At 41.8% G+C, this 16,423-nt stretch overlaps 1 protein-coding gene across 4 annotated transcripts in view; it reads right to left on the bottom strand.

The window, feature by feature from the left end:
* PPP1R13B (protein phosphatase 1 regulatory subunit 13B) overlaps positions 1-16,423 on the bottom strand; it is a 509,136-nt gene that overhangs the window by 346,906 nt on the left and 145,807 nt on the right. For all 4 annotated transcript variants that reach the window (XM_085626276.1, XM_085626274.1, XM_085626275.1 and 1 more), the window contains exon 2: positions 2,837-2,984. In XM_085626276.1, coding sequence (XP_085482402.1) covers positions 2,837-2,984 — 148 coding nt within the window. The remainder of the gene's footprint in view (positions 1-2,836; positions 2,985-16,423) is intronic.

Raw genomic sequence — 16,423 nt, 5'->3', positions numbered from 1 at the left:
AGATGGCTGAGAAACTACAGACTGAAACTGAGAAAAAAAAGAGGACTAGCATCTACTCACACAGGTTTGACATGATGGTCACCAACAAACAGGGTACTTTCGTTACTGGAGAGCTCTATGCTTTTCTCCTTAGTACATAGCCACGAGATCAGCAATAGCCTGAACACTCTGTCATGAGTCTAAACATAGGGGCAGTTAAAGGGCAAAACACCACACGGCTATTGATTAGGGTGCCTTCAGCAAGGAAATGGCAGATTGCCACTACAACCAATAAATCTAGTCACCTCATTGCCAGGTATAAATTAGTATAATGTAACTTCCCACAGAATATCAAAATCCCTTACATCAGCCATTCACCAGTTAATACCCCCACAGAGTAGATGACAAGTTTTAACGGGGACATGGACATCGGGACAATGTGTATGTTGTACATAAATACCAAATAAAAACAAAAATCACTATCAGAAACGAAATAGGTGAAAAAAAACCTGCAGTTAAAAAGGCATTGGTGTCAATGTATATTAGGCCAAACCGGTCTGGGATTGCTTGGGTTCCCATCAGGAGGGGACATGGCTTGGCATTTAAGGCTGGACTGTTCCCACTGTGCAGAACCAAGACTGATTTGTAAATGGCAAATCTTTGTCTAGAGTGTCACAGTGGGCACATAACAATGGGCTGGAATGTGGCCTCTGAGCGATCTCCACAAGCTGAGATTCATTCAAGCATTCCCTCCACCACTTCGTTGTGAGATGGGTATGCCCAGACCTGGGACCTATGTTCACTGTGTCAATCATCATGTTTTGTACATAGAGGTCATCTTGAGAGTGGACGTTTTTCTTTTATATTATAGGTAAGATGACTCAAGTAGTGGACTCACTGCTCGTCACCTTTATCTGTGACACACAATAGAATACCACCCTGATTAACAGCATTAATTGATACCATGCACCATTATCTAAATATAGGATGTCATGTTGAAGCTTTTTTTTTGGTTCTTTCATCATTACAATACTGTTTTTTTGTTTTTTTTTCAGAGAAACAGTCGACCCAGCGCAATCTTGGCCAGTTTGACCTTTTTGTGGCCAGTATATCTTGATGTATCACCTTCTCTGAGCAGAGGGACACATTTTTCAGGTCCTGATGAATGCCCCTGAACCCAGTTTGTGGTCTACCATGGGTAGAAACATGTGGCCCATCATTAGGGGTATATTTGATTAAATCCCTGAGTCCTCTCATTTGTAACCCTGTCCCAGAAGACCACTGAATAAAATGAATTTGGCCCCTGGAGATAGTTTTATTCACACTTTTTCGTTGCACTCTACCCCTCACTGCCCCTCTAATATTCCGCAATTCTAAAACATCTCAGTTCCTCCTCGTTAGGGAGTTGTAGCACACACCTTGGTCCTTGAGGTCCAGGTGTGAGGAGGGAACTCAATAATGAAGCATGTCACCCTCAGGTGAGAGAGGGTTCTCCTCCTGAAAGTAGGTCTCTTTTGACAACTATATAACACACCACACACATACACACTATAGGTGTGTACTGTGCTTTCTGCTTTTTTTCTGGCCATACGTACTTTTTGTGAGTTCTATGACAGACAGGGAGTAGTACGTAGTTGGGCCTCTTCCGCTAGTTCCTTTGTGTGAATTTGATACGAGCTGTACACCACAGTGATATCCCTCAAGCGGGTGTGGTGGGTTAGTAGCACTGTGCAACTAACAGAATCTGAAACCTCGGTGTAAGGAGCCCAACCACAAGAGCAGGGGGGTGAGAGGCAAATGTCTTCACAGTGGTAATGGAGGAACACAAATTAACAGACATTCAGAAAACAGCAGATTAATCGGGTGATTAAATCTCAACATATTTTAACTTTAAGTTTATTAACCATACTGTAAAATTGGTGGTGCATTCTTTGGAACTGCATTCAAATATACATTCTGAGCGGAAACGCTTGACTGCATCAAAGACACACATAAGACTGTACCTCCAGTAGGTTTTATCATATGATAAAAGTTTAATAGTTTATGATTTAAAAGTCTGACAGTTCATGGTTTCGAAGTTTTGATGTTCAAATCAATGTTTAGGTCTTTACATGAAATCTACATATTATGTGATTTATTCCAAATATTTTCCCACTTTCATGGAGTTGCGTTGGAGTGGTAGAGACTACTCATAAGACATGCAAAATTACCAGAAGAACGTGATGGAATGAAAGTATGACGGATTACGGAAAAATTAATTAATGACTAGAATGTTGGTGGAGTTTATTATTAAAGATGCACTTAAGAGAGACGAAAAACTATACATGCAGAAGCTAAATGACATCACAAATAATTCACTACTGCAGTAAGGTATTTCTTCATTAGGTTGAGATTTTTGCCAAAAGTGATTAAAGAAAGCTCACTCAAAATACTAGTTTATTTCCTTTTTTATACAGCAGTATGAAATATTCATAAATTCTTTGTCATTCATTGATAACTGACAAAAATAAATATGTGGTGTACTGGTATGTGACTTATGGCAGACTATCCTTGTTGATATGCTTGACAAAATGTTTATTACTGTAATTATTTTAATTACATATTCAAGTTATTTGTGAAGAGTGTTGATTCCGTTCAGAATACCTCCAACAATACAAATTTGAAAAACATATTACAATTATTAAATAAATAATATATTGGACGCGTGAAATGTTTTAGATCAAATCTTATAAGCAGAGTCAGACAATCTAGCCTTTGCCAGGAATACAATCTTCCATTAGAGCAAATACCACAGGAAAATAATACATCATATAGGAGTGCAATTTTGGTTCAATCATTCGAAAACAATAGTTCTTACCATTTCCACGCCAAACTTCAGCAAGATGACAACCTGTCTCTCCTGGCTCTTTACAAAATTCTACAACATCTCGACAAGTTGTTTCTGGTGTAACTGGAACTTCCGTCAAAATATGTTCATTGTTACTCAAGAATACAGTTATTATCATCTAAATAAAAAAAAAAATTATTAGAGTGGCTACAACTTCTAATTCCACTCAACATGTAAAACATCTTTTGTAGAATTAGCCTCTTACATCAACTGACATTATAATTTGCACTATTTGTTTTCTAGCTTTGCTTTTACAGAGGTCTTGCAAAATGGCTATAAACCATCTCCAAACTTCCATAATTTTCATACCACTCAGAGTTGGAACAACTTCAATCTTTTGGATGTTCATGCAAAAGGCTTGTTAAAGTGTGAATGTGTCAAACTGTACGAGTATCTATGCAGGACTATATTTAGAGAAATACGTGTGGCAATGTTTTTTAGGGAAGGTTAAGGAAAATATTAAAAAGGAAAAGTAACAGGGAAAGGCACTTAAATTACAAAAAAATCTGGAGCAAATTTATTTCAATGACAACCAAAAATATTTACGAGAGATCTTTGCCTGTTTAACGTTCTATAAGTGAGACAACAAATCTGGAAAACACCAAAATTAAAACTACTTAATATCAAGTTACAAAATAGAAGATTGAGCCAGTCTTCTCGAAGGAAATGCTACTTTCGACACTCAAGAGACATTGGTCCAAACGTGTCACCCTATGCCAAACATTCCTGGGGGTAGGGTAAGGTTCCGAACTGATGAGTGATTTACTGTAGATGTATCTTCCGCTAGTTTTCTTAATATGGATTTTGAGAATACTGCATCTCCGCTAAGAGAACTACTACCAGCACATCAACAACTGAAGCAAAGGGTAATTACAAGTTAATGTAGGATTCTGTACTGCATCCAGCTTCAAGTCATTCCATCACAATGTCAATACACTTTGGTACACTTAAACACACAGAGTAGCAGTCAGTGTTGTTAAGGACAGTAGTTCATGAGCAAGTACTAAAAGCTGGTCAGGTGATGGGGAGGATCAGTTCATTGAATCTTGGGTTGCAGAGGCAGTATTTGAGGATGAGCAAGGAAGATGTCAGGAAAAAGGTCATATGGTGCAGAAGAGCAGCCTGTTTGGTTGAAGTTCATACAAAGTTCAACTGCCTTCAAAAAGATTTTGGAAATGACCAAGACATCAAGTAATGTGCCAGACACAGCTTTTTTCCTCCGACTTGATGAAAATGGCATTTCACTGATCCAACACAATAAAGCAGGCAAAATAAAAAAGTGTCACTTGTGGATTATTGTACTTCACTTCTAATGCTCCAACTAAAAATGGAGGGCATCCTTTGTTCTTCTTTATGTTCAAAGGTAAAAATATTTATTGTTTCAATTAATTAAAGACCACAACAATAATTTCTTATAAAAAGCTGAGAACAATAAAAAGTTCTTTTGTAAAACCTAAAATCGTAAAAATCTTTTCTTTAGCAATTGTTAACCCCCAAGTATATATAAAAAATGTCATTAAACAGTTTTTTTTTTCAATCTCCATTATATTCAGAATATAAAGTTCTCTCTCAAGACCAGTCAGTCCTATTTAACATTAGCGTGCAGTAGAGCGAGATTCATTTTTTTTTTTTTTTTTTAATGCTTGCTCGTGTATGGTAAGAAACTTTATTAATTGACAGTTCAGTAAGGTGTCAGTTGGGTCCAACCCCGCTATAATTGCAGATATGCACGTCCTTATTCCTCTGATGTTCATGACGTATTTTAGTAAAGTTGCTTGTGCTTTTAACAATTTGAGACATGTGCAGACTAGGTGGATGAAATCCTCTTTGCTGCTTCTACATAATCTACATTCTTTCAGCTCTTTGTGGACCCATGTTGGCTGATCCACGATGGACGGCAGTTTGCCTAAGCGCAGGACCATTATTTGTAACTTCGATAGGCCGAGAACATGATATTTATGTACGGCGCTGGGGTGAGTGTCTTATAATTGGTGATTACCTTCCAGGCGCGTTTTCTCTTACTGAGGATGTTTTTGTCAACTAGCAGAGATTTAAATGTTGCCGGTTTGTTTACAGCTTGTTTGAAGGATGAGTAGGACAGGCTGGTTTTCCAGAGCTCACCTGTACAAGTTACTGATAATGCTTCTATTATTAGGTATTGGTTGTAGGGAGCCTTTTTGTCTTTTTCTAGTTCCTCCCACAGAGCCTTGTTCAGTTCCAATTCTGCTGCGTTTTGCTTCAATCAATACCATTGCTTAATGGTTGCGTACATTCTCCCCAGCGTTTCATTGGTTAACCCAAATTCTAGTTTCATCTGTGCTGGGGATGCAGCCTGATGGATTTGAAAGACTCTTTTATATATTGACACTTGTGATTTGTTTAACAGGTCGGCGTCTTTCCCATATAATGCAGTACTGCCATATGATAAAGTTGGTAACATTTTAGCTGTTATTACTGTCAATAAGGGTTTGAATCATTGCCCCTTCAATTATTTTACTAAAGATCTGAAGGCAAATGATAGGACGTTTGTCCTCAGAGTCATGTATGCTTTTTGTTCCGGATGATTATGCCTGTTGTCGATGTAAAAACCCAGGTACGTATACCTGGAGACTACCTCTAGTTTTTTCCCCTCTAACTGGAATTGCTGTTTAGCCGTCTGATGTCTACTGATCAGCATTGTTTTACTTTTTGCGGTGTTTATCTCTAACTTGTTGTTGGCTATGTATTCAAGCATTCATACAAGCGACCTTCGTAGGCCGATCTTAGATAGGCTCATCAGGACTACGTCATCCGCGTATAATAGGTGGGATAATGACAGAGTGCCTAGTTTGGGTGGATGAGAATTGAGCTTTTGAGCCAGGTCTGCCATGAAGAGGTTAAAGAGATGCGGGACAAGAACACACCCTTGCTTCAGCCCTTTAGTGGTTATGACCTTTCTTGATAGACTTGAGCCATCTCCCAACTTTACTCTCATCCATGTGTTGGAGTAAAGAAGCAATATTCCACCGAGTATTTTTTCTGGGATGTTCCACGCAGCAGTTTTACCCATAGAATGTAAAGATCCACGCTGTCGAAAGCCGCCTTTAGGTCAACAAAACAGAGTTGCAGTTGTTGTTTCCTCCGGATGTATTTGTCCGCAATCAGCCAGAGCAATAGGATGTTTGTAATTGTCCCGCACCCTTTTCTGAAACCTGTTTGAGTGATTGGTATCCATTTTGACTTGTCAGACCAGGTAATCAGATCTTCCAATATTAGTGAGGCGTAGTACTTTGCGTCTACGCCCAGAAGGGCTATTAAACTGTAATTGGACAGGGTGTTCTGTCCCCTCCTTTAAAGATGGGAGTAATTACTGATCCTGGTCAGCTTGGCGGAATTTGTCTTTCATTCTCCACTTCATCAATATGTTTTTTAGCCTTCCACTCCAGAAATCCGGAGCCAATTTGAAGATTATTGGGGGTGGTGCCATTTGGTCCTGGGGCCCCATTTCCACGACCCTTCAAAATTATTCTTTTTACATCTTCGTCACGGACGCCTGAGTTTCCAGGTGTAGACCCTAAGCTACAGGCACTCATTACGGCTAGTTTTAGACTATGTAGAGTATGTTCCCCCACCTAGGACTAAGATGCAGTGTTAGTTTTAATGGTCATTTGTATAGCACATCATTAATTGCTACATCACTTTGTGGATTTGCCTGCAGTGGTGGGTGTTTCGCAGGAGATGGGCAGACTAGAGCAAAGGGTGGTGATGGTGTGGATTCTATTAAGTCAGATCTTTGTGGGTGATGTGGTATGGAGGGCTTGGGTGGACTACACAGGGTTACGGGGAGGGGTCGTCACCTGCTAATCTACCCGTGTAATTGTAGAGATAGTTTGTCTCTGCACCACAGCATAAACCGAGGGCTCAGATCTTGGCCCGTTACAGCTAGGATTTCACCAGTCCCTTGTTTGCATGGTTTGTGTGGTGTTTCAAACACCCATTCTCTTCTTTGCTTTGGGGGGTTCTGGCACTTTGGTGGTACTTTGTTCCAAGGATTAATTCTATGATCTGGTGATTCACAGTAGTTGATGCTGTGTGTCTGATGAAGAAAGGCCTTATCCCATTGCTAATACCCCAGTTAAGCAATTATAAAAAACCTTATTACACTCCCACATTCGCTTTAAAGGGTCTGATTCGCACGTTAGGGTATTCTTAATAGGTTAATTTAAAATAAACACGCAGTATAGGTCTTATGAGAGCTCTGGGAGTGGAGTCTCTGCACACCTACTTTCAAGGCTCAACAAACAAAAGTTTTTTTTGCAAGTATTTGTTGAATACCTTGCATCGATCATCATTGGAAAATTTCAAACTACATTTTGGTAGGTACAGCACTGTATACCAGCGGAAAAGACATATCTTTAACACAATGGGAATGTGACCAACCAGTGAACAAGGAACATCCCACATGTTATTAACAGCACACTCCTAGAGGCAGGAAATGATGTTTTTGAACAAGCCCACCCTGTTTCTCTAAGGTTTTGAAAGCAAACCCCCAGAAGGGAGGGATCGTATCTGCGATAATTTAGCAAGCAGGGGAGCTTAAGTTGCAGCCCCAGGGATTTGTGACTAACAATAATGGCACTAATTACTTCAGTCCTACAGGCCTTGGAATAAACATTCTCACATTTCACAAGTGCTACAGCTGGTTGTGGCATTTTGTGACTCAATGCAAGTTTGTGGGCCACATGCTTCAAGTGGTCAAAATATAAATCTGCCTGCATTTCTATCATTCTTACAGTGGAGTAGAAGCAAGGTATTGTTGGAATATCACAATGAGCAATAATGTCAAGCCGCCACCTTGAGATTTCACATTGCGCGTTAACTTAAAAAGAAAAATGACAGATCTCGATTCAAAATTCCTTATTCAGTACAAACAAGTTGACCACAAAATAGAAGTTATACAATATCATTATTAATATAAACAAGATAAAATAAGGCATTCATTCCAACAATTAAAATATATATTAACAATGTTAAATAATAACTATTATCCTTTTCTCAGTCCTTAATTATAACAATAACATTTCAAAATAGACGTCAATCCTACAGACATTCTAGATAGGTATAGCAATACAAAAACTTTCATACATCACACATAGCTCAAATTTGACAGATTTACAGGACCCGTCTTTTCTGATAATTCCTAGAGGAATAGATCTATTAAAAGTGCTTGAATGTAAATACTTCATGTTGGCTAAAAAGGAATACTTTTTCTAATATTTACTGCTCCCCATATAAATGAAGCAATGCTAAGCCATACAAAAGGATCGATCAGAATACATAAAAATGATAACGCAACTTTGAGGTCCCTAAAATTATCCACAATAAAAAGTGGTTTCAAGGAAAATTGTCTCAACCCACCATAAAACCTGCAGAAAAGTATAAGTGCTTAGGGCTTTGCTTAGAGGTACCATCACATGGGAAAGGGTTCGCCTTGATTGGTCGTTGCTTCTTTACTGGGAAGGCGACTAAAAAATGCTCAATTCCCATCTGCAGCCTAGTTGACACATCGGTGCTGGGGGCGTGTGACCAAAGACAGGTAAGGTGAAAACCTTTACCAGATGAGAGTGACATCTATAATAAAACAAACCATAGATTCCACCCCCCCCCTTCTGTACTATAGATACTGCATTAAAGAGACCCTACACTGAACAGATCAGAATCAATATTTTCATTCACAGAGGAGTTAGTTGTGTTCTACCTACTGATCAGCCCTGCCAAGTACTACGCATCAGGGGGTAGGCTAATGCATTGTAGTGTGATGTACGCATCATCACACTAAAATGCATGTCACATATTTTTTGCACCGCCCCTGACCTCCTCGAACGAGTCGCACTGACCGCAGAGCTGCATCTAGCAGCGAGTGCACCGATGGCAGTGAGTGAATACAGTCACGCGTTGCCTGAGACTAGGCCTGCTAATACTGGCCCTTTTTACTTATTCCCAATCCAATGTGTGGAACTTACTTGTTCACTACTCAAAGTTAAATAATTGGCACCGCCTCGGGCCGGCGCTGTAGTCAATCAAACTGAGCCTGGTTCTCAAAGGATTGTCACAGCAATTCACACTAATAAAAAGACATGCTTTCCACAGGACGTAGGACCAGATGCGTAGATTTGGGGGATGGGGGGTTTGGGGTGTTAAACCCTCCCTAATAAATGTATTTCTAGATAAATAGGTGGGTACAGGGGCTTCTAGTTCGGGTATTGTGAGTCGTCAGATTTCACCATGAATTTTTCCATACGCACAGACTATAAACACTCACAGACACTCACCTTCTCTGTTTTGAAAGTCCTGAAAATGTTATTTTGCATTTATTGTTTTTTCTCTTTTAGTACCCCACCAACCCGCATTCCTCTCCCTTTCCACTGCCCCTTTAGCCCCTATTGTGCGCCCTGCTTGTTGTATAGTGTATTTTAACATTACATGCCAGCGTGACTGTTGGAAAATCTGCAGCTCCCCTCCTTCCCCCCAATCTTACTGAGTAAGTTAAGCCCCTGAGTAGGACATATCAGTGCCCACGAGTATCTAAGAGGGAGGGGGGCAACTTGCCTGTTTGTCTGCCAACTGGCACCACCCCACCATCAACAAGTATGTGTTGATTGGCCCCCTCAAACACTGAGGCGGCAGCTGTGTTTTCCGTACCTGTTCGCTCTGTGGTCTACGCGTAACCACTCAGTACCACTCGCTGTGAGGTCGAGGCGCTACAACTGACCAGAATGTCTCAAACTCTTCCATCCCTGCCAAACTCAGCTTACCGCGACTGAAGCAGAACTGCCTGAGCTGCCCCCTGAAGAGGGTCGGAGAGTGCTGAGACTGCTAGCCAGCACAACACTGGCACGACTAGTCTGACTCCAGCAGCACTGTCTGAGCAGGCAATAGCAGAGCACAGCTCATTAGTGAGTGCACCACACTGCAGCTGGAAATTTCTACAGCTCACGTCCAACATTTCCCAGCAGTTCGCAAGTGGCCAGCTAGTACAGAAGGCGGGGCAAGCATTGGCTAGCGGTGTCTGTTTGGAGAGGTGTAATGTGTGCTACCACAAAGAAAGAAAAGCATTTCTATTTGTGACATGGTGTATATAGCCAAACCTGGTGTGAAAATTGTGTACTGGTTGGAGACAGCAATGTAATTTGTCTGTGGTACTTACTACACGCAGGTGCAGTGGTTGGAGCAGGTTTAAATTGTAGGATGTGAGGATATTGTGCAGGCGTATGGGAGTGTTTTGAAGAGTTTGTGCATGGCTGAAGAAGAACGGTGGGGTATTACAAAGGGGAAGTAGGTAGATGACCTTCCATTTCAAGTGGTTTGTAGCAGTTTCAAGATATTTTTAGAGCTTCTCATTGCTCAAATGTGTGCAATTGCTGATATTTATCGGTTTCCATGGACTTCATTGCTTGGTTTTGAGCGTACTAAAGTGTCACTATAAGTGTCACACATTTGATCATTGAATGTCATTCATAAGTACACTGAAATAATGAAAATGTCACACAAGTAATCTGAAATCTTGGCAGCTATGTACAGTAAGATTATCACATGTCTCCATTACAGAAGGACACAACTTTTCCAGTACTGGCCTTTCCTTTTACAAATCATCGTTTCAAGTGTGATAGTGCATAGGACTCAAGTCCCAGAACGTGCGAAGAGGTAAATGAATACCACAAGAGGCTAGATGTGTGGCACAGTGTCCAGTTAAAATGGAGTCCTTTTGCAACCATGAGTTATAGTGCTCTGATCGAACAGAGCAGCACTATAGGAAATCAAATACATTCATAAAGGCAGTTTTTAAAGGGTCCTTCACTAAGGAAAGCTCTAGCTACAAATCCAATGTGTATTTGAAGGAAAGATTTGCGTGAAGGATTCCAAATATAAATTGCACAACTCACCCACTCAAGTCTGAACAGAGTTGACTACATGATGGTGGTATTCAGGATAATGTTTTGTCCACCATGTTATTGGCAGAAGGGGCAAGGTTTGCATTGCTAATGTATTTTACATCAGGAATATTTAAATGGCTAAGTCATGGGAGCATGGACCAGGCTCCACTTCCAAATTCTGCCTTGTGAAAAATCTTGATATGGATCATTACTCCATTTGTAGCAGATATCTCCTGAAATGTCTTCTTGGTAGATTATTAATTTTAGATTTTTTATGCTTTATACTTATTTAGTTCTAAATCAACTTTCCCACAAAATCAAACACTAACTCCATTACCTTTGTTAGCTACACAGTGCCCAAAGTACACTGCTAAAATATAAGTAAAGTTTGAAATAATAGTAAAAAACATGTTTAGAACCCAATATACCTTTGAGGATTTTCTTTTTTTTTTAGTTTTCTGGATTCATTTTAGTCTTTTGTGTTTGCTTTTCTGTTTCTCTGCGTTATATATTTATGACTGGCTTGACATAAATGCTGTCCCAAGACCTTACATGGTCAACAGAATAAGAGCTTTCAGAACTATCCCTGAGAGAGGAACTTTGCTCCGCCCACAGAATTGGATTTTGCATAAGTTGTATGATTCCACAAAAAAGGGCGATTCTATTGCATTTTTGTGTAGTGTGGGACAGCTTTTTCTCAGTACAGTAGGACTGTGTTGGTTATGGTAGCAGGCCAATAATCACGATTATAGGATGGATCGATTTATTATTAAATGCTAATACTACAGCAGTAGGCTGGATGTATTTATTTTGCGAACCTTAGTTATTTAAATTCAATAGCCATTAAAGTGTGAATTGTTATGAATCTGTATGAATGCCAGTGACGATGTATTTTCTTACATGGACTCTCACAAATTTTTAGGCTAGGGTTTTGGTGCTTATTACCCACTCTAATAAACCACAGGGACAGAAGATTTGCACTCTTGTAATGCTTTGTTATGAGAGGTAGAATTTTTGTTTTGCCAACAGTAATTATAGAAATATTTGGAATTTTATGATTGTATGCCTGGTAGTTACCTTGTGGAAAGCTCGTGCTCTATACAGGTCTGCAGTGGTTATGGTGACAAGCCAATACTGAAGGACGGATTTTGGGTCAGTGGGAAATGTTATGTGCTTTAGGTCTGTCTAGTATATCACAAAAACATATGACAAAGGCAATAAGCCTGACTTACTGTGAAAAGCGTGTGCTAAAGGCAATGGGCTCTTAAAGATGGCATGCCATTACACTGAGATTATACCGGCAGAAAGGTTGTTACATGGAATCTGCTGGATTATTGAATTAGGCAAGGGTTTTGGTAACCCCCTCCAACAAAGTGTGGGGGATAGACATGTTACACAATGATAATCCTTATTAGGAGCAATTTTATTTTGTGATAACTGGAATTTTGTACATTTCTGATTTTAGTACCGTGTACCTGAAGATTGCCTTAAGGAAATGCTTATACTCAATACTGTAGGGATGATCTGGATATGGTGACAAGCCAGTGATAAAGGCAATAAGCCTAATTTGTTTGATGTGAAAGGTTATGTCCGATCCATCAAAAGTATATTTTTTATTAAGAAAAGTTATAACAAAGGCACTAGGCCTGATTTATTAATTATGAAACACATATGTTAACACCACTAGGCATTTAAATGTGTATGTGACATGGAATAGTCTTTCTCTTGCTCTGCTCCCCCCACCTCTATAATGTCCTATATGATTGCATTGACATTCTCCCTCCATCCATGACAGCACATTGCATAGGACAATGAGACAGCCCATTTCAACAAGTAGCTCTGTTGCCCCGTGAGTGATAGCATTTATGTGAACACATATGCACATCTGCCTGAAAAGGAGTGGGCTTCAGTGACTGGGCTGGTGGGGCAGTCTTTTAGTTAAGTTAGTTAAGTTAATCCAGTTTATAAAGCGCACAGTTACCCGGAGGTGTCCTTGCGCTGGTAGCAAATTCTTCTAAGAGCACAGATGGGCCAGGAAGATAGATTAAAAAGCCATGTTTTAAGTTGTTTCCTAAAAGCAAGAAGGTTAGTGGAGTTCCTCAGATTCCAAGGGAGGGCATTCCACGCCTTGGCTGCACCCGTTATGAAACTTCTGCCCCCCCACGAGGCTTTACTTGTCCATTTTCTCATTTTGCAGGTCCCCTTTCTTTATTTCCTTCTCTTAACTTAAATGTTTTAGGGCATACTGCAGCACTGTACAACGTGCTTGCAGCTCAATTAATCTGCAGTGGTCTGCATACCATGAGACCATTGCCTCTAAACCAGGTGACCATCACATTGTTGCAGCTGTAAGAAAATGCTTCTTCCTTCTGCATGATCACACCCATTTTTTGAACTGATATTGGTTTCTTAGGTTTCGCCTGACCCAGCGCATGCTCTGGCCTGGCGAGACATTTTGTGAGGGCTCCAAAAAGTGCTACCAGGCCAGCCTAGACCTACAGTGCATGTGCGCGGGCGTCGCGCTTTACCGCGATTACTTTCACTTTCGCAGCCGCTCCGTGAGGCTTCAATAGATTGCAGCAGTTAAAACAAGCATTGGCATAGCCAATAGGTCTCGATTTTGGGACCTTATAAGTGTTTAGTTATGCAACTGTTGCATGGCTAAACACTTATAAGGTCCCAAAGGCGAGACCTATTGGCTATGCCAATGCTTGTTGACTCTGTCCACTGGAACGTGGCTAACCAGGCTCCCCATGTATGTGCTCTAACCCTTAAAATAGTGTTGAATTGGTTAAAAACACAATTGGCACATTTAACTTACCTTTATAACCCTGGTATATGACACTCAGTGTACACAGGGCCTCGAAGTTAAATGTCCCTAGTGGACCACAGCACCTATTGTGCCACCACTAAAGTGACAATCCAAAGCATATCCTTATGCCCAGAGTGTGCAGTTTTAAAATAGCGAACTTCACGGCAGAATAAAACTTTTGCAAGGTCTAAACTTTCCTTTTTAATGCTTATAAGTCACCTAGAGGGTAGGTCCTAAATGTCAATAGGGAAGGGTGCATGGTATTTAAAAGGTAGGGCACGGATACTGTTTTACATGCCCTGGCCGTGAAAAATCTTCAAAGTCGATTTTTTCACTGTGCCAATGTTGACTCTCCCATAGAAAAGCACTGGATTACATTTGAACACCTTATAATGTATAACTTCAGTTTCGGAATAGCTAGAACAATAATTCAAGGACTCAAATTAGTAGCAATTTAAAAAGCAATCGGTTAGACTTGGCATCTTTTGGCGTTTCCCCTGAGTTTTTGCTTTCTGACCTCCCGGTTTTTGTTGGCGTAGTGTTTCTGCGCATTTTTCTCACTGCTGATCAGTGGTAAACTGCAAGTGTTCCTGTGGTAAATTGTGTTATGGATTGGTGCTTCCATGATTGGATATTTGATTTACTTGTTAGTCCCTGGTAAAGTGCACTGAGTGTGCCACGGCCTGTAAATCAAATGCTACTAGTGGGCCTGCAGCACTGATTATGCCACCCACGTGAGTAGCCCGGAAAATGTACCTCAGACCCGCCATTGCGGAGTCTGCGCGCAGTTTGTAACTGCCATGTCAACTTAGCCAGTGCACGCACTTGCCAGTCCCTCACCTTCCCTTTTCCTACATCAGCCACGTCCTAAGGTAGGCTCAAGGTACCCCTGTGGGCAGGGTGCAGTTTATGTGAAAGGTAGAACATGCCCTGGTGTGTGTGGCATGCCCGGATTGTAAATTAAGGCCAATTTCGTTTTTCGCTATTGCAAGGCTACCTGTTCCCCATAGAAGAGAATGGGGAGTTTGTTTATGACATCTTATAAACACAACTGGGCCGGGGAATTAGGTAGGAAACTAACGTTTAGTATGCCTGAACTCAGAATCTAAAGATGCATCTTTTAGTGAAGGTGATTTTCTACATTCTGTGTTTGAGAATACCACTTTTAGAAAGTAGGTATTTTCTTGTTCAGTCATCCCATGTGCCTCTGCTGGAATGTGGTTTTGCCTGTCTGGGTTTTGGATGACAGAAGGCTGGGGAGCAAGAGTGGCTCCAGATAGTCTAGGTGGGTCAGGAAAGGGCTGAATAGACCTGGGCTGCAATTAAGGAAGGAGGAGGAGATTTCCTTGCACCTCAAAGGGCCTGGTCTGCCTCAGACCATGCCGTCCCCACCTCCTAACAGTAAGTCACACCAGAGAAGGCAGAGCTGGTTCTGGCTGGGCACAGACACACTCTGCTTAAGAGATTAAAGGATTTGGGGATATAAATATTGGGGCCCAGACCCCTGAACTTAATAACTCTTTTGGATCAAGAGGACTACCAAGGAGAAGAGTTGGAGAAGCTGTAAGGAGGGACTACCACTTTACTGTGTGCTTTGCTGTGTTGGCCTGCTGTGGCTTCTTCTGTCTTGCGCAGTGAAAGGACTGGACTGAACTTTCTGCAATCTACTTTTGTGAGTTTCTCCAAGGGCTTGAGGCAGATCTTGCCCCCTGTTCAAGACGTCTCAGGAACAGCATAGACTTCAAGCTCTTCTGCCCTCAGCACTGGGGACTGTGTGTTTTGTGCTGCAACAGAGGAATAAGCAACCAGACGCCGTCTACGACGCCGCTGCTGACTCCGTGTCCTGAAGGCACCGCGACCGTTGTCTCACCGACGACGCCTGCTGATACCGCTACCGAGCCGAGGCTCACGCCGCAACCTGTGGGCACCGCACTGCGCATCGCCTCGCTTCCCGACAACGCCTTGGTATTCCCGACGACGACGCTCCACGCCGCTGTTTGCACCGTGGTTTGAGGGCACCGCTCGTAAAGTTACACGACGCACCGCCTCATCCCGCACTGCAGCCTTGGCCTACCGACACCGGCACCATCGACTCCAGTTTGTCAGCCAACGGCAGCGCTTCAGTCACGACGACGCAGCTGCTTGCACCGTTACCTGCCAGCACCGCGACGAGCACAGCTTTCACCTTGCATCGTGACCCTGGTCTCACCGACTATGCCATCTGATGCCGCTACCGAGCAGCTGCTCGCACCGTGACCTCAGGGCACCGCACGCCGCACCGCTGCACTTCGCACCGCAGCACCCGAAGCCTCCTGACTGCAACAGAGGGGAGTTCGACCTGCAACGCGTGCGACTTCAAGTGCCCCGACAACTCCTGCACCGACCTGCGGACACCGTGCTTTCGGAAGCTCAACGACAGGTCGCCGATGCCCTGCATTTCTAAAAGGTACTGTTTGCGGGTCTTCCCAACACCGTAGCTGGCCCACAACGCCGCGGTCAGCCGAACTGTTTGGATTTGTTTGCTTGCGACACCATGATAGCCCTGGACGGAGCTAGCGACATCAAGGAACTATTTATCAAGCATATTTTGATAATTGAAGATTTTTAAGTACTAAGGATTTTTATCATTTTTGGTCTTGTCTTAAATATATAAAAATATTGGATATTTTTCTAAACTGGTGTGGTGTCCTTTTGTAGTGCTTACACTGTATTACTGTTGGTTATGTGTAAATGCTTTACACACTGCCTTTAAGATCAGCCTGACTGCTCGTGCCAAGCTACCAAGGGGGTGAGCAAGGGTTATTTTAAGAGTGTAACTCCCTTATCCTGACT

This window comes from Triturus cristatus, chromosome 9 (assembly GCF_964204655.1).
Source record: "Triturus cristatus chromosome 9, aTriCri1.1, whole genome shotgun sequence".
Classification (NCBI taxonomy): domain Eukaryota; kingdom Metazoa; phylum Chordata; class Amphibia; order Caudata; family Salamandridae; genus Triturus; species Triturus cristatus.
The sequence above is the reverse complement of the archived record's forward strand: the minus strand, read 5'-3'. Positions and strand labels throughout refer to the sequence as shown.